Source organism: Halichondria panicea, chromosome 4 (genome assembly GCF_963675165.1).
Source record: "Halichondria panicea chromosome 4, odHalPani1.1, whole genome shotgun sequence".
Classification (NCBI taxonomy): Eukaryota; Metazoa; Porifera; class Demospongiae; order Suberitida; family Halichondriidae; genus Halichondria; species Halichondria panicea.
In genome coordinates this window covers 5,562,008-5,575,084 of record NC_087380.1, presented here as the reverse complement: position 1 = coordinate 5,575,084, position 13,077 = coordinate 5,562,008, and the positions used below count along the sequence as shown (strand labels likewise).

General features: G+C 39.8%; 3 protein-coding genes across 3 annotated transcripts in view; all 3 read left to right on the top strand.

Annotated features, from left to right (window-relative positions):
• The window catches only part of LOC135334482 (WD repeat-containing protein 36-like), a 141,585-nt gene that overhangs the window by 23,179 nt on the left and 105,329 nt on the right, over positions 1–13,077 (top strand). The gene's annotated exons all lie outside the window — the stretch shown is intronic.
• LOC135334490 (uncharacterized) lies at positions 668–4,780 on the top strand. Its single transcript, XM_064529694.1, has 3 exons — positions 668–1,386; positions 1,597–2,576; positions 3,631–4,780. The coding sequence occupies exons 1-3, from the start codon at positions 1,272–1,274 to the stop codon at positions 4,504–4,506; spliced, it is 1,971 nt and encodes a 656-aa protein (XP_064385764.1). The 5' UTR covers positions 668–1,271; the 3' UTR covers positions 4,507–4,780.
• Positions 8,436–13,077, top strand: part of LOC135334504 (WD repeat-containing protein 36-like) — a 113,902-nt gene continuing 109,260 nt past the window's right edge. Inside the window, exons 1-4 of the mRNA XM_064529721.1 lie at positions 8,436–8,519; positions 10,557–10,665; positions 11,529–11,608; positions 11,841–12,427. Of these exons, the coding sequence (XP_064385791.1) occupies positions 8,500–8,519; positions 10,557–10,665; positions 11,529–11,608; positions 11,841–12,427 (796 nt within the window). The 5' untranslated portion in view covers positions 8,436–8,499. The remainder of the gene's footprint in view (positions 8,520–10,556; positions 10,666–11,528; positions 11,609–11,840; positions 12,428–13,077) is intronic.

Sequence of the window (13,077 nt, the reverse complement as noted above, 5' to 3'; positions counted from 1 at the left end):
ACACCTACTATGGTTTTAAGTGGAGTTGCGTACTCTTCCTAATGAACTCTTGATTACATGCATAGACCATATAAGTATGATTATGGTTAAGAGTGATTTCCTTGGGTATTTTCCTATATATTTCCTAACAAATAATATTTGCATGCACTCAGGTTCATCACAGAAAACATTCCACATAATTACTCGTTGGCCATGCATGGTCACGTATATAGCAAGGGCGGTGATTATAGCCATGTAATGATTTCGTTGCTATACCTGACTATGTATAATGAAACACAATAATTATTACAGTACCCTTGTTACCTTGACAATTGGATACAGTCTGTGTATATATCTACTTTCAACAATTAATTTTAATTTCCGTGGATATAGCCATGTAATGATGTTGACCATTAATTGTAAAGCAACAATTGCTTTCCTTTGGCTTGGTTTTCACCGCCCTTGCTATATACGTGACCATGCATGGCCAACGAGTAATTATGTGGAATGTTTTCTGTGATGAACCTGAGTGCATGTGTGTATAGGTGTAGCTAGTCATGAATGTTTCATTGCCACACATGCAGCTCTCTTAAAGCCTGAGTGTGTGTAGGTGTAGCTAGTCAGTCAGTCATGAATATTTCATTGCCACACATGCAGCTCTTAATTGCATGCATAGACCATATAAGTATGATTATGGTTGTATCATGTATGGTTAAGAGTGATTTCCTTGTCTATTTTCCTAGTCTATTTCTAACAAATACCGTATAGATGGTAATTTTCGTGGGGCAAATATTCGTGGTTTTTATTTGAATGTCTGACCACGAATATTTTACCCACAAATGAAGCCACCTTGCTTACCTTTACCTGCAGTGCAAGCTCCAACCACGAAAATATTACCCACGAATAATTTGTCCCTCGAAAATTACCCGCTATATACGGTACTCCAGAACAACATATGCATGCATTGTTCAAGCCATTATATATTATGATCATTGATATCATAGTGAAACTTAGTGTACTTGTTTTTCCAAACAATAACTGATTGTGTATATTGTACATACTCATGCGCATGCATGACAATGCGTCATGTATAAGTCATGTGCTTATAACGACCCTGCAGACAAAATATTCATGGCTCGGGAATCATTGGGGCATCATGTGATGGCTATTCTGCATGCTGTATAAATGTCACAGCTATAGCAAATAGAACACAGTAATTTAATATCTCTATGTAAGTACACGCTATATAGGCCTAAAAGTAGTGTGACCCCGCAATCATCATCATCATTATTATGGCTAACAAAGAAGACCGCAAAGCAGACTCCAAAAATCCAATAGCAGTTAGAGTCCATCCTATCAATGTAGGGCAAGGAGATGCAATATTACTGGAGGTTAAATATGATAAAGGTAATTAAGTGACTGCATGATTGTGTCTTATACATGTAAACTTTTGTGATTCTTACTAAAATTTACAGTTTATCGAGATTTACAATAAGCTATCGTAAAAGAAGTGTGTTATTAATGGAGGTGCATGCATGTGCATCAGCACTCCCTTAAGATTTGGCTTTATGATTGCTGGATTCCAATTTTAGCTCTCGTGTTTTCACCCACATGCAGGGTCACCCAAAAAGTGGCTGATCGATGGTGGCCGAGGACAAAAATCAACATTTTCTAACCTGATAACAGCTCTGGGCAAGAACGATTGCATATCAGGGGGAGAAGATCGCACCTATCAACAGATAAAGCTTGAATCGATTGTCAATACTCATCCAGATAAGGACCATCATTTAGGAATTAATGCACTTTTAGGTACTGGAAACAAAGAAATTAAGTTGGGTGACCGGTTCACTGTCTGCTGTCCCATCATAACCACCGAGGCCGCAAGTTTGTACTACTACGAGCAATTTTTTAAATGCGTATTATACGAAGAGAAGTACAGCGGTGCAGAAAGTGATAGCCCTAAATTCTGGTTTCAACCAGATGCACCTGGAAAAAAGCACTACTATGAATTCAAACATCTACCTCAACTACCAACTGTAAAAGTTTGTAAAAGTTCCAGTTTCTTAAAAATAGAGGATTTCGATTGGAATGCATCAAGTATTCTGACAACTGTGAAGATACCGAAGAGCAAGTACTATTACGATGTGGTGTTGACTGGTGACTCAAATGGTGATGTCATCCTTAATACACTTGGACTAAGGCTTGAAAAAGACATGCCGTGTATACGTAAGACTGTTCGCATTTTCCAAGTGCCTCATCACGGAAGCAAGAACAACAGTTCGTATGAATTCTATAAGCAATTTGATGCTGACATCTACTTTATTAGCCATGGAGCCCTATATAATCATCCACATAGTGAGGTTATCACAGGCATTCTCTCTGCTGCTGTTGAGAAGGGAGGTAGATTTTGTACAATAGTAGTCACAGCGACGTGGTTTAAAGAATCAAAAATTAATTACTTCTATCGCAAGAGAATACGCCACTGGAGGGACTTTGTTGAGATCTACTATTACAATACGGGCACACCGTATGTCACTCTGGATTGGAGCAAGAGTCTTCCTGAGGGCTTAATTAAGTATACTGAACGTGAAGAAAAGGTAAACCTGTAAACAATACGCAATAATTACATAATACGTACCTAGTTGGGCGGAGTCCAACCAACGCTTCGCTCATGGTTGGGTATTAGTACATCTAGCAGTTTTGTTCCACTGCAAGAAATTTGCAGCCCAATCAGATTGCTGCGTTCAAGTGGGAATCTTACAGCTAAATTTAGCTGACAAGGCGAGCCAGGTCACTGTGTTTATCCAGAGAATGCAGGAACAGTTCCTGCTGGATATCTAGGCTACTAGAAAAGAAGCATAGTCTATCTTAGCATCTATGAATGAAGCTTGAACAGTAGCATCTTTGTATTAAAAGGACTTATCTTTGGTTTAAGTTTTGTTGTGCTACCAATATAATAATGGACAAAACCTCTGTTATGTGTGGCCTTTGGTCTTCAAAATGTTTCTCCAGAAGCCTTGGGGTTGTCTTACAGCTGGTTGTACCTCTCCTTGTGCTAGACTGTCTAACTCAGTATTGTGAAAAGGTTTATTTCTGCCTGTACTAAATCTTGTATTACAGGCTACAGTATTCTTCTACTTTCTCTAAGACTTCTGAGGTCAATCTTGAATTCCAAAACAACTATAGCTCAGCTAGCTAGCTGGACAATAGCATAGTCAGATAGTTAATTGATTTCTTTATATAGCACCCCTGAGCCACTTAAGATTAAACAATATTCATACTCTGTCTCAAGTACATGTACATGTACCAGTGGAACAAAACTGCCGCGAGTGGGCGTATATTCGAATGAAAACTCGCCGTTCACGATTAAACACCCAGTCCCCTAATAAGCCTAAACTTCTTGCAGAAAAGGTTGGGTGTATTTTCGTGAGGGTACGGTAACACCATAGATAGTTTTCTCCACACTCTATATGGGAATGCGTAGCGGCCTGACTTTTCTCTAATGTAACCCTAGGTCCTTTATGTTGAATAAACTGGGTTAAATTTAGCTGTCCTTAACAAAACCTGGCCCCACAATCTTCTAGAAAACTATTTCAGACCTGATTTTGATGAAAGCAAAGGCATAATGTTAATTGACATTTTTCCCTTTAGGAACAGAGGAAAGGCACTGACAACCCCCTGTGTTCGAGGTGTTATAAAAAGTGTTACCGTTGCGCTAAAAACGGCCTTTGTAAAGAGTGCCTCACATGTATCATTTGTAAGGAGTTCACCGATGAAACTGACAAGTTTACGGCTGTATGTAATCGATGTGGATCTCGAGCTCATGCCAATGCAGAGACAGACTGCACTCGTTATACAATCACTCCAAAGAACTATTATTGCATCAAGTGCCGGAAATGTACAATATGTAGCAATGATACAAAAGAATCTACTGATCTTGAAGTTATCAAATGCAATAAATGTAAGGCTTGTGCCCATGTTAACTGTGTGCTAGTCAGAAATACGCGAGACAAAAATTCTAGTGCCTCGATTCATATATGCTGTTGGTGTGATCTAATAATACACCATGCGACCCAATCAATGTCACTTACTACCCATGATTTTAAGGATGGAAACTGTTTTTTCAACTCCATGGCGATTAACATAAAAAACGAAGCAGACAAATTATGGCAGCAGCACCTTGAAACATCACTCAAGACAGAAAATTCCAGCATTTCAAGTTATTTGAGACGAGTATTGGTCCTTGAGCTCCTGGGAGCAAGGCGTCGACTCTATGAGAAATTCTTTCCTAATAACTTGGACTGTGTAGAAGAAGTGAAAAAATTTTGGAAGCTTGACAGCAGCCCGATTGGGAATTTTATGCCTTACGCACTGGCAGCAGCTTTGAACTGTTCAATTGTAATTTATTTCAAGGATTCGAACCGTGATCCATTGACAATTGGGCCCACAGAAGGTTATACGATACCAACAGCTTATCTTACTTACAGTCCAGATGGCTCTGGACGTTATGATGCTCTGGACTTGTAAAGTTGGCAACCTAATTGTTATTTTGGAGACAACCTGGCCTGGAAACGAGGCTATAATTATAGTAGATGTGTTGATTGAAGCTATCAACCAGTAAATATCACTATGCTAAAAATACTGTACATGCAAGTGTTATTAATGTATAAATAATAATTTTTGCGTAATAATTATAGCACATGTTGAAAGTTATATTTAGTCTTGTGATACCAGCCGGTTCTTATTAATAACCGTCTGGTTACTCTGAGCATACTGTTCTGGCGTCTAGGAATGTAATCATCTCCTGGGTACTAACCCACTGTTTAATGCGCACTAAAGGGAACTGTTCTCTATGTCACATTCTTGTGGGTAAGGCTAACAATGAATATACTCTACCAACATTCCATCTGATGACAGAAAAGTATGCCCAGACTTTGAGTAACCAGACAGTTCTCCCCCCCCGCTATTAATGAGTATAAGATGTGTATAGGGCAACTTGGGCAAACACACGATGTGATTGTGCGCTCATGCAGCTAGGTACTGGGAGCCTAGTCTAAATAATAATACGAGTGTGTGAGGGTGTGGTCTCACCAGGGTGTAGTTCTCCACTTACTTTACAACTTCCAACTCTCCTTATATGGCTCTCATGCAGTTATGGCCACTTACGAATTGTGATCCCGTAGTTAGACGCTCCTTCTCCCTTCATCGATCTGTAATGCAATCCCCTCTCACCCACAGGCCATGCAGTGGAACTTGTCACGTTTATCGTTTGTGCAAAATGCTACAGTCGAGTTGATCATCACCATGAGGAGAGGAGGATGCGGAGTGATTGTGCAAATTAATTCACTGTCTTAGCAAATAGTTGACAACATAATATCATTTGTGAAGCATAGTAAGTTGGTATGACAAATGATAAAACCTATATAAGCTACCATGTTGCCTTAAAAATAATTATGAAAATTCATAATTATATGCCGTTTTAGTATCACGTACAACTAAAAGCATTTCGTTGAATTGCTTGCAGGAAACACTCCCAGGCCATGCCTTATACTTTTTTCACGTTATAGCTGATAGTTCTAATTAAAGAACAATTTTTGTGAAATTAATTTCGTGCAAAATTGCTAACCCTCTAAAATTTCACCCTATTAGGATATGTGTTTAAGTTGAGAAAGTATACATGCGATTAGCTCATTTAATTTCCTCTATTAATCGTCAATTTCAATGGGACTGAACAGGTAAACACCGATTTAATTGGGCAATACAAAAATACGGTATGATAGCCAGTGGTGCATAAATTTGTGTCGCGTTTCTAACGTAATCACTATACTACGGTATAGCAGTGCTTACAACATTGCAGCTATTGCTGTGTTTCCTCTGTGTAGTCATGTAAAGCAATGTACAATTTGTGTCATGTTATACTCCCATGCACAGTCAATTAATGATAACAATGCTCCGGCTACTGTAGACTACATCAATGTTCACATACACTCCATATACCTATTGTACTACAAACTTTGTTCTTTATACATGTCCTACATGTGTATCCATCTCTTGTTTGTTCGGGCACTCTTCTAATACAAGGGACGTGGCCAGCACCCCCACAAAGATGACACGAAGCATGTACTGTTCCCATTATTCCGTTGCATTTTTGCAAGTCCGGCAATATTCGCATTTCTTGAAGTTTCTCACACAAGTGGGTGTTTTTCTTGACTCCTCTTTACAATTTAAGTGTGTTTTTGACTGGGCATTTAGTGTTTTTACATAATTATGTACAATCTGTGGTGGGATTTGCTGGTTGCTTGCAGAAGTGACAAACTTTGTTGAGTGGGCTCTTCTTTTGGTTTGCACTATAAGGTATATAATCTTAGTAAAAATTATAATGAATCATAATTTTAATCGGTAAAACTGTTAGCTCTTTTTTCATTTTGTCTCACCTGTCATTTGGGAAGAGGAGGCGTCTGCTAGCTCTTCTGTTTGTCGTGGCTTGTGAGGGTGGAGTTTCTCTGATCTTGGTCTGCTCAGCCTTCACAGGTGGCAATCTATCTGAAGTATTTATGGAAAGCCCTTGGGCCGTGGCGGGCAAGACGTAGTCATAGTGACCATCGCCTGTCTCATCATGTATTAGCTGAATAACAGTCTGGGTAGATTCGACACCATACAACTTGTCTCCTTGTTCAGGATTCGCAGGGATAACTTGTATTCAAATTTAGTGTCCATGCCATTGCCTCGGGCAGAATCTTTTCAATATCAGACGAGAAGTGTCCATCCAATAGATAATTACTTACGATCTCATAATATTCCTCCATTGTAGTCATTCCTGATCTTGGATAGTATAAATCTTGCAATCCCATTAAGTGTTCGACAAGCTTCTCTTTCAGCTGGATGGGTGTGTTCTTGTTTGTTAGTGCTTCACTGACGGCATTGAAGAAGCTTTTTGTGTCACAACCAACCTTCCTCCTCTGCAAATTATTTTTTCTAAGTTTGTCTTCTAAACTCTTTGGAGCTGGCACCTGTATAAGTTATAATTTTTTAACTCCATAGTTTTACCATTTCTACGCACCTTTTTGACAAACAGCTGTAAGCTCTCAGGCAGTTGCTCATTGTTAGGATCCAGGGTGACGTAGGGAGTGTTTTGCTTGAAATAGAAGATATCAACATAGTCCCTCCAGTTGCTAATGTTCGTTTTGTCAATTTAGATTCTTCAAACCATGTTGCCTTACAACGTCTTTTCTTCTGAACAGCAGCAGAGAGAATGCGGATGTTTGTAGCCTCTGTGATCGCCACGACTGATTAAGTAGATGTTTGCATGGAAGCTTGAGTAAAAATTTCTAAACTCCTCAGCTGTTGATGGTTTGGATTTGAGGTGATCGGGATTATATTTGCTTCCATGATGCGCGAGGCAATTGGAATACTCCCACCGATTTATCCTTTAAACCTAGTTTCTCATCGATGACATAACCGTATGAGTCTCCGCTCAACACCACATTGTAATCGTACTTGCTCCCTGGCATCTTTACAGTTGTCAGTATACTTTTTGCATTGAGCTGCATTAAATTTTAGGTCTTCGTTCCAGGCTACTTTTACCGTCGAACCTTTGGGTAATGTTTTGATGTTCGTATGTCGTCTACCATTCTCTCCTTCTCCAGTTAACACGAACCAGTGCCTAAGTTGATCTCTTTCGCCAGACAGCAACACTTCACCTAATTGCATGTACTTGGGCCACCAGAATGCTCAACTTTTAAACAACTTGCCAGAGTCGGTTAATGCCACCGTAATGGTCTAGGTTGGGGTGTGTTATGATAATTGAGTCCATTGCACAAATTCGATCTTCTAACGTATTACCAGTTTCAGTACGGTTCTTCCGTACTAGCCCTGAGAGTGCTTTGAGATTCTGGTAGTATTGTGTGTTCTGTGTTCTTTGTCCCTGGCCACCATCCGTAAGGTGTTTCTCACTCTGGCCTGGAATAACAAATACTTGTTTATACATAATGAATGTAATGTAATGTACGTTACTCATGTCTGTGACTATTTTTATACTTTGACATCAGAATAACAGTTTTTTTTTAAGCTAAGAATGCTGCTTGTCTTCTAATCACTTACCATCTGTACTCTGTATCTCCAGTAGTATTGCATCTCCTTGTCCCATATTGATAGGATGAACCAACACTCGTTCTCCTTAAGGGCTTCTTTGTGCTATGCTCAGCTTTCTCTCAGTATGAGCCTCTCTGCCAGAGCTTGTATTGATTGCTCTTGGAATCTCTGACTTCGAATTCTATCTCCCATGCTATCCGTAAACTATATCTAAATATGAAGCTACCTTGGTAAATCCTTTATGAATATGTATTGTTCCGTTTTACTTTGTCATTAATCGGATTTCCTTGAATCTCGTTATTGTCAACAACCATGCCTATTCATGCCCCATGTGACCTCTTTCATGTCTTTTTTCATCATCCTCAGATATGGTCATTTTATGACAAGACCCTCCAATGCAGCGTGGACATTGGATCCCCTGTGGCCAGTATGGGCTACCATAGAGATAGGTATAAACATACGAAACATCGGTTCGACTGGTGTATCAGTTTGAAGGGTAAAACTGTATATGCATATACCAAACAAACCCTTTTCCCACTTCAGTGAAACCTAGCTGTTAATAGTTTTGGGCAGGCTAACAGTGGCTTCAATAATAAGGTGGCCTAGTGCAAACTGATTGATTGTCTGACAGACACATAATTATTACTATAATATGGAGACTCAGATTTCATATCTGGCTGTGTTTTAGAGGCTCTTATAGAAAGATCAAAATACATTCCCTGTTGTTTTGTACCATTGGAGTTTGACTAGTGTGTTTTAATCTAGCCTCGATTCCAGGCCGCTCTCAATTGAGAAAGACGGCCTGGTATACATTGTCTGCGCATGCGTCAATTGCCCCAAGATTCTTGGGGATCGAGATATCTTAGTCAGTATATTGTATATTTTACAATGATGTCATTGCACAAATCACAGTAGTTTTAATAAAATAACACAGCTACTTACAACATTTATGACCTAGACTAGTGACTAGTTTTGTTGTGATGGCTTCTACTTCTGTTCTGCTCTTGCTCAAGCTCTCCTCAGTGTTGAAAAGTCAGGTTTTGTCTTCTTTTGTACTGTGGTAGAGTAGTGGGCGTTTTTCTGTCAGTATCTACCGGCTCTGGCAAGTCTACTTGCTTCCAGACGCTTGTTTGATGCCATATCAGTGCTCCTTGTATGAGCCTAGAGTTGTGATGGCGATTTCTCTCTCATAGTTTAAAATCAACCACGTGGGTGACCATAGTACAAAAGGTTAATTGATAAATTACAAAGAGTTTTACTAACGAATTTACTATTGAATCTACCCACGCGCAAACGGTGGTTACCAGGCCCTCTAGTGAGAGGGGCTAGGATCGAGGCTAGTTTTGATCCTATGTCATAATACCATATAGCGGGTATATTTCGAGGGTATAAATTTTCGCGTTTAGAAAGGTTTTCATGCATACATGCGATATCAAATTTGCGGTACATGCCTAATCCGCGAAAACCACAAACATTTATAATTATGGTAGTCCCTGGAATTTTGATTGCTTTTTGAACGCCCACTAACTACTTCCTGTATAGCTTGCGCAGTATGAAGTCATTGTAAAAAATCAATGCGTTTTTGCAGCCTCTGCATTCTGCAATACATGCGCTATGAAAGGAAGTGTGTGAAATATTGAAATAAGAGCTACACAATTGTTTTTGTCCCTGAGAGTGTTTGTCAACTGTCCGTAAGCTAGCTGGTCTTGAAGATACCTACTCTATACGCGCTTGTATTGCAGAATGCTGAGGCTGTAAAACGCATTGATTTTACAATGACTTCAAATGTAAAAGGATGTGCCGCTCAGCACAATTTTACTGCAGAAGCTATATATGAAGTAGTTAGTGGGCGTTCAAAAACAATCAAAACAAATAGGACTATTATGCCTCAGTGTGTACATGCGCAAGCGAGGTATACGGTACGTAGTGTGTCTGTGTGTGTAAGTGATAAATGAAGTGCAAGTCATGCAGACTTCTTTCTACTATAGTCATGTTTCTTGGATTGCAATTAGTGGATTTACAAAATCATGCTTCGTTTGAATGGCTAGTTTTGCTTACTTAGAAGGCTGTTGCAGACTCTTTCGTAGCCAAATCTGTTGATATAACTCTGCACTAGAACGCTAGTATTGGTAGCTACAAGAGTGAGATAAAAGCCACACTGTTCATTTCAGCCATTAATAATTATGGACTTTGAACTTTCAACATTATTTTATTTCCCACTCTTTTTCACCATTCTGTACTCTGTATGCATGTCATCTGTGTAAATGCAGAGGCTGTACATGTGTGTATTTAATAGTCTGCTAGTACTGTAGCTTCATTAATCACCATAAGCTTTGGCTCCTCCACCGAGGCATTAGCACCCACGGTATAAAAAAATTTATCAGTATAGTTTTTTGTTGCTTGTATCTACACACAACCTAACGGTACACGTTTATAGTTTATGAAATGAAATGTTATGTTGAAACTGATTATACAATCCTGTGCAGCTGTATGCTTGCCGTTGCTGCTGACAACTTCACAGTGAGTATTGTAGATACTGGAGGCAGGAAGGTGGTCAGAAGGTTCAGAGGTCATACCAACAGGATCACTGATATGGTACGTATAAAGGGGTTCCCCTGCCCTTTGTTCATAGTTCTCAAGTATGATTACCTCTTTTAGGGGATTACGCACTATCTGAGCTGGTGATGAGCCCTTATACAAATTTATATCATTATATGGTACAGGATTATTTCTGCTCCTTATAGGCACTGAGTCTCCTGGATACATATCATTGTCCACTCTCTAATGAAGCTACCTATTTGTTGTACATGCATAGACAACATACCTACAATGCTCTGGGGACTACCGTATGCACATTAGGACCTTTTACTCACTAATTGTTTTGCCTACAATGGTGCTACGGCTCTGAGTCTGATATTATCTTTTTTAAGACCACATACTCGACGTACAGTATTGTCCCTACAATGCTCTGGGGACTACTGTATGCACAGTAGGACGTTTTACTCACTAATTGTTTTACCTACAATGGTGCTAGAGCTCTGAGTCTGATATAATCTTTTTTAAGACCACATACTCGGCAGCATTGTCCCTACAATGCTCTGGGGACTACCGTATGCACATTAGGACCTTTTACTCACTAATTGTTTTGCCTACAATGGTGCTACGGCTTTGAGTCTGATATTACTTTTTTAAGACCACATACTCGGCAGCATTGTCCATACAATGCTAGGGGAACTACCTTTAAACTGCCTCTATATACCATATGCATGCATAGTAGGACCTTTTACACACTGATTGTTTTGTCCTACAATGACTTTGAGTCTGCGTTCTGCTGATTGTAAATGATAGGTTTCACCATAGATAATAGAACATAGAAATGTCTCTATTATCTATGGTTTCAGGTTGTGTTGATTGTTTGTGTTCCCGTACACACACACATACACACACACACACTGCAGTTGTTTAGTCCTGATGGTCGATGGCTGGTCACCTCCTCCATGGACTGCTCAGTCAGGACCTGGGACCTGCCCACTGGAAGGTGAGGACACTGCGTATGTGCATTCTCTCGAATAATTTAGGGTTTGTGCGTACTGTAGTAGAGTTGCTGATACTTGTGACAAGCAAGGTCATTTATTTGACTTACGTAGTGTTTATATGCTACGAAATTCGTCATAATTTTCTATTGGGAATTCTGCATTAATTACTTTCAGTATCGAAAATGTTTTTCTTTAAGGCGTGCATTCTCTTTGACCCAACACTTCTTTTCCCAGAATGATTAACATCTTCCTTGTGGAGTCTCCGGCCACCAGCATAGCTCTCTCTCCGTCAGGTGACTTCCTGGCAACCACACACGTTGACGACCTCGGCATTTATCGGTGGTCCAACAAGACCATGTACTCTCATGTTTCACTCCGCCCACTATCAGAAAAAACCAAACCTACTTTTACCGATCTACCTACTACCAAGCTGACAGAGCACGATGAAACTGATGTTAAATCAAACACACAAAGAAACGAAAATAAACTGACAATGGACGACGTTTCCGAGAAATGTACACCTCTTGCTGAGGGTTTAGTAACTCTATCCATGCTACCAAAGTCCAGATGGTCTAATCTACAAAACCTCGACATAATTAAGCAACGGAAAAAACCAATGGAGCCAGCAAAAACTCTGAAACTGGCACCGTTTTTCCTCTCCACTCTCCCTGGCCTGCAGCCAAAGTTCCTCCCCTCTGAGGAGGGTAGTGACATCCCAGTTACCGAAGTGGGTGGAGGGTCCAAGATTCTCAACCTGGGAGAGCTCAATCCACTCTCAGAATTTCAGAAGTGCCTTCAACAATGTGCTGGTAGCAACCAATGTGAGTACAGTGATTGTTATGAATACAATACACTATACCTCCTACATTACTGATCCAAGTATGCTCAATGTTGTCTCTCTTTCAGATGCCCCCCTGATGAACCTGATGAAAGAGCTACCCCCTGCGTCCATATAATTATGCTGAGTTCCGTAGCCTTGCCCCAGAGTCTGGGGGGTCGGTGGAGTTGGTGGAGCATCTGATGACGTTCCTGCTGAAAACTGTGAAGACTAACAGAGACTTTGAGTTGGTACAGTCGTACATTGGACTCTTCCTCAAGGTGAGACGGTTATAATTATAAAGGCTCTGGAAATTATTTCTGACGTGCCAGTTGCTTTATTTGGGAATTGGTACTGCAGAGTTACTTGTACATAACATTAACATAATATGAAATAGAGTGAAGTTTGTGCCATAAGTATACCTTGAGGCTGTTTACACAGAGAATTAAAACTGGCATCTCGATATTGCGTTTATAAACAGGTTTTATTTTTAGCAAAACACCTAAGTCCCTAGGCGTTTTGTTTGCCTCGTAGATAAAAAATTTTCTCTTTCCTCTTTTCTCTTTTGGAATACAACTATATAGTAGTCTCGCTTATATTAGTATACCCTCGACATTGCTGTAATATTTAATATTTATATTGCTAAATAACGCT